Below are 12,812 nucleotides of genomic sequence, written 5' to 3'. Positions count from 1 at the left end.
CATCAAATTTGTCACTCAGAAGTACACAAAACAAACGGTAACAAATGTGCAATTTCAACTAATCACAGCACCTCATTCTAGCCGCGTCCAGAGCCTCACTGACAGAGCGCTAGCCGTGGCTACTAGCTGTTGTCTGTCCTTCCTGAGTTTTTTCTTACAGATATGTTTGATAATAAGACTTCCTGTGTGCGACGTTGTTCGAGCGGACCATCAAAGACATCTGTGTGTAGCGTTAGCTTGGTGACATTAGCTCCATTGCTGTGCCGCGGTCACCTGTACAGTGCATCACGAAAACCGATGCCCAGGCCGCACAAAATTTGTGTTAATAAAACACACGAACCAACAACGTACTGAAACAGAATGTTTTCAAAGTGACCAAAACGTGTTTCTATATTTCATTATTACCTTTTCTGTTTATTAATGGAACCTTTTTCAACCAGTTTACGTTTTACTTTATTTTCAGGTGCACTCTGTTGTTTTCTTCTCTGGATTTTTGATCAGAGCTGCTGTACGTGGTTCTGTTTTTACCTTCATGTACAGAATCACAGATTTGTGGACATAAAAAGTACTTTTTTTTTTTTCTTTTCTGTACTGGCTGGAACGCGATGTTTATTTGAACCTGATCATCACAGTACGGCTGTCGCGGTTCAGTGCAAGTAGTCATACAGAGGACACGGGGTGTAAAAATGTCATGAATTGTTGTGAATTGTTTCCGGACACGTCCGAGTCGGTCACACTTGCTGACACGACGACTGTGAATGGAAAGTAATGAAAACAAAAATGAGCTAAACAGGACCCACCAACTTGTTTAAATCAACCACAAGCAACGATGACCGAGTGGTGAATCGGACGAGGACACTGTCGATCAGTGGTTAGTTTATGTGAGTGGTCCCAACAAATCATCTGCTACTTTAATGTCATTGCTCACAACCTTCCTGATGCATTCACTGTCAGTTGTAAATCTCTCTCTCTCAATTCAGATTAAATTTCAGTGGAGCTTCATTGACATGGGAAACATATGTTTACATTGTCAAAGCAAGTGTTAGATCAAGCAACAAATAAAAATAAAAATTAAGATGATGTACATACAGTTAACTATATTCTTTAGTAAATACAGTAGTGTTCAGAATAATAGTGCCATGTGACTAAAAAGATTAATCCAGGTTTTGAGTATATTTCTTACTGTTACATGGGAAACAAGGTACCAGTAGATTCTCACAAATCCAACAAGACCAAGCATTCATGATATGCACACTCTTAAGGCTATGAAATTGGGCTATTAGTAAAAAAAAAAAGTATAAAAGGGGGTGTTCACAATAATAGTAGTGTGGCATTCAGTCAGTGAGTTCGTCAATTTTGTGGAACAAACAGGTGTGAATCAGGTGTCCCCTATTTAAGGATGAAGCCAGCACCTGTTGAACATGTTTTTCTCTTTGAAAGCCTGAGGAAAATGGGACGTTCAAGACATTGTTCAGAAGAACAGCGTAGTTTGATTAAAAAGTTGATTGGAGAGGGGAAACTTATACACAGGTGCAAAAAATTATAGGCTGTTCATCTACAATGATCTTCAATGCTTTAAAACGGACAAAAAAAAAAAAAAAAACGCATGGAAGAAAATGGAAAACAACCATCAAATGGATAGAAGAATAACCAGAATGGCAAAGATTCACCCATTGATCAGCTCCAGGATGATCAAAGACAGTCTGGAGTTACCTGTAAGTGCTGTGACAGTTAGATGCCTGTGTGAAACTAATTTATTTACAAGAATCCCCCGCAAAGTCCCTCTGTTAAATAAAAGACGTGCAGAAGAGGTTACAGTTTGCCAAAGAACACATCAACTGGCCTAAAGAGAAATGGAGGAATATTTTGTGGACTGATGAGAGTAAAATTGTTCTTTTTGGGTCCAAGGGCCCCAGACAGTTTGTGAGACGACCCCCAAACTCTGAATTCAAGCCACAGTTCACAGTGAAGACAGTGAAGCATGGTGGTGCAAGCATCATGATATGGGCATGTTTCCCCTACTATGGTGTTGGGCCTATATATCACATACCAGGTATCATGGATCAGTTTGGATATGTCAAAATACTTGAAGAGGTCATATTGCCTTATGCTGAAGAGGACATGCCCTTGAAATTGGTGTTTCAACAAGACAATGACCCCAAGCACACTAGTAAACAAGTAAAATCTTGGTTCCAAACCAACAAAACTAATGCCTTGCATATGTGAAGAAATCATGAAAAACTGTGGTTATACAACTAAATACTAGTTTAGTGATTCATAGGATTGCTAAAAAAGCAGTTTGAACATAATTTGAGTTTGTAGCGTCAACAGCAGATGCTACTATTATTTTGAACACCCCCTTTTCTACTTTTTTTTTTTTACTAATAGCCCAATTTCATAGCCTTAACAGTGTGCATATCATGAATGCTTGGTCTTGTTGGATTTGTGAGAATCTACTGAATCTACTGGTACCTTGTTTCCCATGTAACAATAAGAAATATACTCAAAGCCTGGATTAATCTTTTTAGTCACATAGCACTACTATTCTGAACACTACTGTAAATGTATAAACGGGAGATGTGGAATTGAAATAAGTTTTCAGTGTAAAAATATACTACCCTATAAAATGTATTGTATGACGTAGATAAAGTCACGTAGCAGTTTAATCTCCTGTTTTGGTTTCACAATGGTTTGTGTCTGTTGCTCCTTCTTTTTGTGTCACAAACTTTGCTGCTGTTTGTTGTCCTTCAGCCAACAGATAGTGAAGTTTGTTGATGTTGCTTTGAGTCTGTTTGGGTGTTTGTGGTCTGTCTCTGTTCGTGTCTCTGATGTCTTGGTGCAGCGGGAAGGTGGTCAGGAAGTGCAGCTCGGTCTCCACCTGGTGGTGTGAGCAGTGGGTGCACAGTCTGTCTTCTCTGGGGAGCCAGGTCTATCTGTGCCGGCCTTTCTCCACAGCCAGGCTGTGCTCACTGAGTCTGTGCATGGTCAAAGTTTTACTGAGCTTTGGGTTGGTCACAGTGCTCAGGTATTGTGCCACCGAGTTCTGTCTGTTTTCGGAAAACAGGATTCCATTTACTCCGGTTTTTGGTTGATTTTTTTTTTTTTTTTCTCAGTGCGTCACATAGTTTTCTTATAGTTTGGTTTAGTCTAGCAGGATTTGTGTTTGGTGGCTCTGTTTGTTTGTTTGTAGAGCCTCTCTCATATCCACTCACGCTGCCCTGAGAGGAGCGATGCCATCACAACATGCACAAATCACTGGACCCAGGCAGAAAATGCCGTCGTTACAAACTGTGACTTCTGTGTAACATTGCGCTGCTTATATTCACCCTGAGAATTCCTTCAAGTTTTGCAGCTTGGAAATTTTGTAATGGGTTTTAAAATTACCTCAAAATATTAATAATAATAATAATAATAAAAGTAAAAAATAAAAAAAAGGGTTATTTTAATTATCCTTCTTTAATCCGTGCTTGGTCTTGTTACATCTCAGAAACTAGGGCAGTTAGGTCCTAGTTACTGCTTGGATGGGAGATCTCTTTGGCTGGCTTAGTGCTGTGTGTGTTTCTCCAGGTAAAACTGGAGTTGGTATCAGGAAGGGCATCCAGTAAATGTGTGTCAAACCTGTTCTGTACTGGATCCACTGTGGCGACAGACACAAAACAGGGTCAGCCAAAAGACGAACACCAATTCTTCATTTGTCCAAACTAGTGGAAATATGTCATCTTCGTCTTATGTTCATCAAAATTGCAATTAAATTTTTGCGTGGGCGTCAGGTGATTTTCAGATTTCAGAGTGAGTCCCGACATTCCTAAATTTAGGAGTTTCTTCTCTGACAGTCTGAATGCTGTTTTCCAGAAACTTCACTGCTAAAGGTTAAACTATGACGCCACAGGACACAAACATCCTGGTTTCCTAAGGGCATAAGAACTATTCAGTACAGTTTAGTGACGTCTATGTACCGTGATCTCAACCGTACATCTGTAGGCGTCTTTAAAAAAAGATGGCCATAACTTAGGGGCGGAAAGCGACTGAACATGCAAAGCACATTTTTGAAGCGTGCCTGAAAGAGGACAAATGACTTCACAGCACTCGCAGCTGGATTGAAGATACTATTAAACTTCAAGACTCGCTTCATTAATGAAGTAGCTAATGTGGATAACAACAAGCTAACCTCAGTGTGTTTTTGTCCCCTGTTTAGTGCTGTGGACAGAATTTAAAGCAATGTGCCACAGAGTCACCAAGCTATTGAACAAAATGCATAATGCTTTGAATGACAAACTGCTATGCCAGCAGACTTCAAGCCCCGCCCATTTCTGTGTAGCTAGTCGTTGAATGACAATGATGTTCTATAAACACAAGCTCCATGGTAGTTGTAGTCCTGGTTTCTGTATTTGCTGGATTTGTCCAGGGTGAGAACTCCTGCTGGTTTTCAGTTGTTGCCTCCAGGCAAATCCCGGTTCACATTACCACCCTGGAGAAGGCAGATGCCATTTACCAGAAACATGCCGGAAACATCTTGCTGGGGGTGAGACGCATCAACACCATCCAGCCAATATTTGTGTTGTGGTGAATGAATGAATGAAATGTTAGCTTCACTTAACAATGTGTAGTTTACAATGCATGAGACTTTGTGATGTGGTTAGGTGCCGCTGGGTGGACCTGAGCGTATGAAGGACTTTCCGCCGTTGGTTCCTCTGGAGGTTAAGCTGGAGGGTCGAGGTCACCTGGAGGCTGCCGCTGACATCAAACTGTCATCTGCAGGTAAAAACTCCAGTCGGAGCGAAATGTTGGCTCCATTCACAGACGTAAAATGGTTACCGCGGCTTTGGGTTGGTGAAATCTCTGCTTGTTGACCGCAGTCAGGCAAATGGAAGAATTCAGAAACACAAATGCAATGATGGCTGTTGGATGTTAACTGACCAGGACGTGGATTTGGTGGAACGGCGTTGGACAGCAGGACAATATTCTCCATGATTCTCCATTCTCAATGCTTTGTGCCGTTGCTGGAGGAGTAAAATCAGCAGGATGCAGTTGTCTGAGGATGTGGAGTTAATCTTGATGATGTAGTTTGTCTCATCTGGTTTGCTCTTGAACACGCTTCAATAAGACGAAGGTTCAGGCACCTGAACCCTCGTCTTATTGGATGTATTTTTGATCGCTGGCAGGTGAATGTATGTGATGGTTTTCCCTGGAAGTGAGGTTCAGGATCCTCACCTGATTCTTGGGAAAAATAAGAACCAACCCTCCTAAGGGTGAACTAGAAGAACAACAAGCAGAAATTGAAACTGAGATTGTTTGGAAAAGGAAACTTGTTGAAATTGATATAGAGGATGAAGGTTGTGATGTTGTGTGCAGCAGCTACACGTCTCCACCCAGTGGAATGGATCAGTATGAAGAATACAGTGCATCCAGAAAGTATTCACAGTTTGTTACAGCCTTATTTCAAAATGGATGGAATTATTTTTTACCCCCAAAATTGTACTCACAATACCCCATAATGCAAATTTATTTAAAATAGAAACCTAAGAAATCACATGTACTTAAGTATTCACAGCCTTTGCCATGAAGCTCAAAATTGAGCTCAGGTGCCTCCTGTTTCCACTGATCATCCTTGAGATGTTTCTACAGCTTAATTGAAGTCCACCTGGGGTAAATTCAGTTGACTGGACATGATTTGGAAAGACACACCTGTCTACATACAGTAGTGTTCAGAATAATAGTAGTGCTATGTGACTAAGAAGATTAATCCAGGTTTTGAGTATATTTCTTATTGTTACATGGAAAACAAGGTACCAGTAGATTCAGTAGCTTCTCACAAATCCAACAAGACCAAGCATTCATGATATGCACACTGTTAAGGCTATGAAATTGGGCTATTAGTAAAAAAAAAAAAAATGTAGAAAAGGGGGTGTTCACAATAATAGTAGCATCTGCTTTTGACACAACCTCAAAACTATTATGTTCAAACTGCTTTTTTAGCGGTCCTGTGAATCACTAAACTAATATTTAGTTGTATAACCAGTTTTTCATTATTTCTTCACATCTGCGAGGCATTAATTTTGTTTGTTTGGAACCAAGATTTTGCTCATTTACTAGTGTGCTTGGGGTCATTGTCTTGTTGAAACACCCATTTCAAGGGCATGTCCTCTTCAGCATAAGGCAATATGACCTCTTCAAGTATTTTGACATATCCAAACTGATCCATGACACCTGGTATGCGATATATAGGCCCAACACCATAGTAGGAGAAACATGCCCATATCATGATGCTTGCACCACCATGCGTCACTGTCTTCACTGTGAACTGTGGCTTGAATTCAGAGTTTGGGGGTCGTCTCACAAACTGTCTGCGGCTCTTGGACCCAAAAAGGAACAATTTTACTCTAATCAGTCCACAAAATATTCCTCCATTTCTCTTTAAGCCAGTTGATGTGTTCTTTGGCAAATTGTAACCTCTTCTGCACGTCTTTTATTTAACAGAGGGACTTTGCGGGGGGATTCTTGCAAATAAATTAGCTTCACACAGGCGTCTTCTGTCACAGCACTTACAGGTAACTCCAGACTGTCTTTGATCATCCTGGATCTGATCAATGGGTGAGCCTTTGCCATTCTAGTTATTCTTCTATCCATTTGATGGTTGTTTTCTGTTTTCTTCCACGCGTTGCTGGTTTTTTGACCATTTTAAAGCATTGGAAATCATTGTAGATGAACAGCCTGTAATTTTTTGCACCTGCGTATAAGTTTTCCCCTCTCCAATCAACTTTTTAATCAAACTACGCTGTTCTTCTGAACAATGTCTTGAATGTCCCATTTTCCTCAAGCTTTCAAAGAGAAAAGCATGTTCAACAGGTGCTGGCTTCATCCTTAAATAGGGGACACCTGATTCACACGTTTGTTCCACAAAATTGACGAACTCACTGACTGAATGCCACACTACTATTATTGTGAACACCCCCTTTTCTATTTTTTTTTTTTGTTTTTGTTTTTTTACTAATAGCCCAATTTCATAGCCTTAAGAGTGTGCATATCATAAATGCTTGGTGTTGTTGGATTTGTGAGAATCTACTGGTACCTTGTTTCCCATGTAACAATAAGAAATATACTCAAAACCTGGATTAATCTTTTTAGTCACATAGCACTACTATTATTCTGAACACTACTGTATAAGGTCCCACAGTTGACAGTCAGCGCACAAACCAAACATGAAGTCAAACGAATTGTCTGTAGATATCCAAGACAGGATTGTCAGGAGGTACTAATTTGGGGAAGGGTACAGAAACATTTCTGTTGCTTTGAAGGTCCCAATGAGCTCAGTGGCCTCAACCATCTGTAAATGGAAGTTGTTCAGATCTACCAGGACTTTTCCTAGAGCTGGCCGCCCATCTAAACTGAGTGATCAGGGGAGAAGGACCTTAGTCAGGGAGGTGACCAAGAACCTGCTGGTCCCTCTGTCAGAGCTCCAGCATTCGTCTGTGGAGAACCTTCCAGAAGGACAACCATCTCTGCAGCAATCCACCAATCAGGCCTGTATGGTAGAGTGGCCAGACGGAAGCTACTCCTTAGTAAAAAGCACATGGCAGCCCACCAGGAGTTTGACAAGAGACACCTGAAGAATTCTCAGACCAGGAGAAACAAAGTTCTCTGGTCTGATGAGACAAAGATTGAACTCTTTGGCGTCATGTTTGGAAGAAACCAGGCACCATGCCTACAGTGAAGCATCGTAGTGGCAGCATCATGCTGTGGTCCTGCATTCCGGTGCATCTGTGGTCTTATGTTCTGGTGTGTCTGTGGCCCTAAGTTTTGGTGCGTCTGTCTGCAGGTTGGGTGGCTGTGACGGCGGTGGAAGGAGACCAGCTGTTGCTGAGGGTTCACAGCCCGGAGCCCTCAGGCTTCACGGTGAGGATGCCGCCGCTGCTGCCAAACGTTGTCACTCTTAAAGGCAAACGGATCAAAAGATCTCCCGCCTACAAGCCACTAAAAATGTCTGTGCTGTTAGCCCAAGGAACCAAGAATAGCAGGAAGAAGAACTGAAGCCAAACAACTGAACAACTACAAACCGACAAACCCAATGCACAGCCTCAGAGTGGGCCGGACCGATCAGGATCCAGACGAGTTGAAATGCTGCCATTTAAAATCATAACTTTCAAGAGTAGAAAACAATAGGGCAAGTTGTGGATCTCAGATGTCTTCACCCAGAGGTCGTCAGGTCACAGTCCGGTTGTTTCAGGTCCACGTCTGTTGCCCGGAAAGACTTGCTGTGATCAGCTGATAGAACAACACACCCCAGATGTTTCCTAGAAAGTTAAGTAACTTTTCCCTCCAGATCAGGGGATGAACACATGCACACTTTCTTGGACATAATTTCCATCAGTCGTTGAGAAATACGAACTCCTGTCCGCTAAATCTGTCCGGAGGAGACGAGTGAGGGAAGCCACCAAGACACAGCTGACAGTGGAGCAGATGCTGATTTTAGGGAGTTTTGAATTTAGACGTATTTCAAACTATGTGGTTCTTGTAATTAAGAAGTAAACAGCGGAAACAGATTTCATTATTTTTGTTGTACTCTGTATTTTAATATATATTTCTGTTGTCAAACATTAATATGCAAATTAAAAAATATAATTGTGATTAAATCCTCATGGTTTTACTTTGTAACATTTAAAAATAAACAGCTTTTGGACATCCTAAGGGCCACAGGGGGCACTGTTACTATTTTCAGCAGGTTACTTGCATTCAATACTCATACTGTGAGAAGTGAACACAGTTTTGATATTTTGTCGTAGCTGCAGGACTTCACTGCTTGAAGAACGTAATTATTTACTGTGGCATGAATTTAATTGGCATCTTCAAAACAATCAAAGTGCGAGAATTTTTTAATGCACATGAAATTAAAAAACAGAAGAAAAAAATTAACTTTTACAAAGTGACTTGTATTTTTCTGAAGCTAAAAAAAGTTTCTCTCCCAAGATCCTCCAACTGTAAAATACAACAAAATGTTACATTTAAAAAAAGTCAGTGATTGATGAAGACATAAATCTTTTTCATATTTACATGTTAATCTCTAACTCTTGAAGGCAGTCTGCTTTTATTTCTTGTAAAAAAAACAAAAAAAAAAACTTCCTCATTCCAGGATTAGTTGTTCTGAGACGGTGCCCTCTGAGTGAGAACGAGGATATCTACTTTAAAGTACAAGATTTTTTTTTTTTTCCTTTTTTTGGTCCACTTGAAAACAGGGTTTTGCTTTGTTGACATTTGTTAAGCCACACCCCCAGGTTCAGATACTCAACAGGAACTGGAAGACTGGTTTTGGATGTTTTGGCGTTCATCTGACAGGCTAATTTCCTTTTAATGTGTTTTGAGAAACCTAAAATGTCATCGTGAAACACTGTTAGTCTGAAGTGACGTTAAACTCGGCGTCTTGAACAGAACGTTAGGAGACAATTTTTAAAAATGTTTTAAATGCGACTGATTGTCAAAAGCATCAAAACTTAAAAAATATGAACACTTTTATAGAAAGTTGTGAACAAAATTATGTTTTTAAAGGTGTAAATCTGATATCATCTTTCTTACAAAATTTATGTTGAAATTATGTTAAATTTGATTATTTTCATGTCAAAGTCCATCTGAGGCTGAAGAAACCAGAAAACAGTATTTTGTAAAAAATGAAGAAAATTGTCAATACATGAGTCATATAGAAAAGTTACACAATTCATACAAAAAAAAACTGCACTTAAAAATAATACAAACATTGAAAATGATTGTGAGGAGGAAAAAAAATATTTTTTTTTGACATGTTAAACCCAGAATATCAAAATAAAACTTTTCTGTGGCAAAATGTTTGAAGGCACAAATATTCTGTTAACATTCTGCCCCCTGGTGGACACACCTTTTAATCCTTCAGTGACACGGTTTTGTCATGAACTGAAAGTGATGCATGTTTGTGTCTCGTGGGGGCAGTCAGGGCTTTAAAAAAATAAAAATAAACGAACAAAATTCAGATTATTAATTCCAGTGTAACAGCTCTGAATCATGAGTTCAGTGACTGGAATAAAATAAATTGTGCAGGGTTTTGAAGACCGTCCAGCTTTGGTGAATGTTCAAACATCTGCTGCAGCAGCCAATCAGGAGCCAGCCAGGCCCAACTGTGCGAACGAGGGTCCAACATAAAGGCAGCGAGCAGAACAAACTAGACAGAGTCCGTAGTCACAGTGGCTAACAACCACACCAGAGAAAGACAGCTAGCTTGCTAGCGCATTCTAGGAGCTGCGCTGCCTTGCAAATGCAGGTAACATTCAAAATCAAGCTTGTTGAACTCATCGGTGGTGATACGAATTCTGTTTTTAAATGCCCGATTACGTTTTTGATTTTACAAAATTTAACCACACAGGTATCTTCGCACAATTGGCTCCACCCTCACAACATAGTAACTATTGCATAACTGAAGAAGTCGGACTGCGATCGGCTCTGCGATTTAAAAAAAAACCCGCAAAGAGAATGTAGGGGGTGTTTTTTTGTTGGTTGTTTGTTGAGGGACAAGCACCTTTGGTTTCACGTTTTGTTTGCTGGTAGATTGTTTTGGCTCCTGGATCCAGATCCTTATTTTTGGCTGTTGGCTGTATTGTCCATGTAATAGACGTGGACGAGGTGACGGTTTAGGTGGCGACGGTAGTCACCCTCCTGAGGAAACGTGCGGTCGCAGAAGATGCACGTGTGACTCTTGAGCTTAGTTGGGGTTGGAATTTCATCAATTGGTGTTTCAGGTCCATTTGGTGTTTTCCCTGAAGGCGCAGTGGCGCTGTTGAGGCCAGAGTCATCACTGCCCACCGAAGCGCTGTCACTGATGTCGCTGCCGCCGTCGTGGCTGCTGTGAATGCCCTCGTCGTCCTCTGCCTCTCCAGGTTTGCTGCGCTGACTTGAAAGCACCAGAGAAGGCGGTGATGTGGGTTTGGCAAACGGCGCCTGGTGGTTTCTGGTTGGACGCCGTGTCGGTTCAGCTGAGCTGCAGGATGGTGAAACGTCCATCGTCTCAGATGGATCAACCAAAGCTGGTTGTGGCTGGAATGAAGCGGGTTTCTCTGGGTGGGCTTCGTCTCGAGCAGCGTCCCCTGAGTTTGTGCTGTGGGTTGGATCAGTCATTTGGCCACATGCTTCTTGGAACTCAGCAGATGGATTCTGTTCTGAAGAGTCACTGCCGAAGGAACTTGTCTCTTCAGCTGCAGCAGCAGACTGTTGAAGACTTGGTGTTTCCTGACTAGAGTTCCTGGTTTTCTTGCGTGGTGCGTATGCAGTCTCTGTGCCTTTGGTCTTGCAGTCCCTAAAAGGACCTGCACTGGGCTCTCTGGTTGTCTCGGTGCTTTCTAGACTGGACTTTGATTGGGGTTTGTCTGTATTGTCGGCTTTGAGCCGCCTGACCTTTGAAGGCAGCTCAGATGGTGAGGCTTTGGCAGCTTTCCTCTTGGCTGCCTTTGCCTTGGTGACATGGATCTTTGGAGTTTTCTCTTGACTCTGGCTTCTGTGTGGAGTTTCTTCTTTACTGGCACTTTTTTCTGACTTCTTTGATCCAGATTTCTTCGTCTTCTGGTTTTTGCTCTCTCGCTTCTCTCTTGTCTCTGAGTTTTCTCGTAGTTGATCTTTTCCTGAAGTCTCCATGGCAGCACTCTCCACAGTTTCCATACTCTCAGTCGTTTTCCCTGCAGGCGGTTTCTTGAGTCGTCTCTTTGCCTTATTTTCTCTGGCAGATGTCTCTCCCGGGTTGTCTTTACTGGATTTGTTCTCAGTGACCTTGTCTGCCTTCTTCTGTCTTTTGGTGACCTTGTTCTCCAGTTCTTCCTTCGTCTTTGGTGGTTTCTCTTTGACAGAAGGAACATCACCTTTCTTCTCGGTCTTGTCCGCTGCATCACTCTGTCCAGGTTGGTTCACGCTGGGCCGGTTGCTTTTTCTGATTGATAAATTGATGGGGCACGATCCTTCATCCTCTCCGTTGTCCACCTCAAATCCCTCGTCAATATTAGAAGCATTTCCAAACCTGCCGGACATGGTTTCTGGGTTTTTCTCTGTATGGCCAGGACCAGGTTTCTTGTTGCGCAGTTTGACCTTGGACACGTCCAGGGCGACCTCACAGCCCGAGTGCCTGGACTTGATGTGGTACTGCAGGTTGCACTTCTTGGAGGCAGCGTACTTACACAGCGGGCAGATGAACTGGCGCGGGTTGAGGTGCAGCTCCACATGCTTTTTGAAGTTGCTGCGGTCAGCGGTCTTGTACGTGCAGTACGGGCAGCCCAGGGGCTTGGGCCCGTTGTGGACCTGGCGTGCATGCCGGGTCACCTCATGCTGGTTGGCTGCCAAGTAGGAACAGCTCTCACATTTGAAAGGTCGCTCACCTGCAGAGAGAAACGTCATTAACACCATTTGTATGGCGTCTAACAGCTGCGTGTCAGTCAGGTCCATAAGTTTTTGGACAGCATGATGCCTCTTTACGCTGTTGGTGGAGTTAAAATCTAACAAATCATCACTTTTACAGCCAGTTTCCATCTGATGAGTCAGGCCATGAACATGCGAGCATACAGTATGATGATGCTGCCTGGTGTGACTTCTCTCTGTTCATCAGCAGTTACACAGATTTTTTTAAAAAGGGATTTTAGCTACACTTTGCCAGAAGTCACATGGGAGATGCAAGCCTCGTTCTGATCGCTTTTCTTCCAAGAAAATCCTTTTGTGCTCCATTGTTAAGTTGTGTAACTGATGAACAGATGAGAGCTGCACCGTTTACAGCCACAGAGCTGTCTGGGTGTTTTGGTGGCTTCCCTCACTCGTTT

The 12,812-nt window shown here is 42.1% G+C and overlaps 2 protein-coding genes across 4 annotated transcripts in view; one reads left to right on the top strand and one right to left on the bottom strand.

Annotated features, from left to right (window-relative positions):
- The window catches only part of noa1 (nitric oxide associated 1), a 40,046-nt gene extending 31,421 nt beyond the window's left edge, over positions 1-8,625 (top strand). The window contains exons 7-9 of one of the 2 annotated variants that reach the window (XM_034182261.1): positions 4,406-4,522; positions 4,641-4,751; positions 7,810-8,625. In XM_034182261.1, the coding sequence (XP_034038152.1) occupies positions 4,406-4,522; positions 4,641-4,751; positions 7,810-8,028 (447 nt within the window). In that variant the 3' untranslated portion in view covers positions 8,029-8,625. Of the gene's footprint in view, positions 1-4,405; positions 4,523-4,640; positions 4,759-7,809 lie in introns of both variants that reach the window. The other variant, XM_034182260.1, reaches the window with a different exon arrangement.
- A 286-nt stretch (positions 8,626-8,911) lies between these two features.
- Positions 8,912-12,812, bottom strand: part of rest (RE1-silencing transcription factor) — a 22,752-nt gene continuing 18,851 nt past the window's right edge. For both annotated transcript variants that reach the window (XM_034182258.1, XM_034182259.1), the window contains exon 6: positions 8,912-12,377. In XM_034182258.1, the coding sequence (XP_034038149.1) occupies positions 10,594-12,377 (1,784 nt within the window). In that variant the 3' untranslated portion in view covers positions 8,912-10,593. The remainder of the gene's footprint in view (positions 12,378-12,812) is intronic.

This window comes from Thalassophryne amazonica, chromosome 11 (assembly GCF_902500255.1).
Source record: "Thalassophryne amazonica chromosome 11, fThaAma1.1, whole genome shotgun sequence".
Classification (NCBI taxonomy): domain Eukaryota; kingdom Metazoa; phylum Chordata; class Actinopteri; order Batrachoidiformes; family Batrachoididae; genus Thalassophryne; species Thalassophryne amazonica.
Note: the sequence above shows the minus strand (reverse complement) of the source record. Positions and strands in the feature narration are given on the sequence as shown.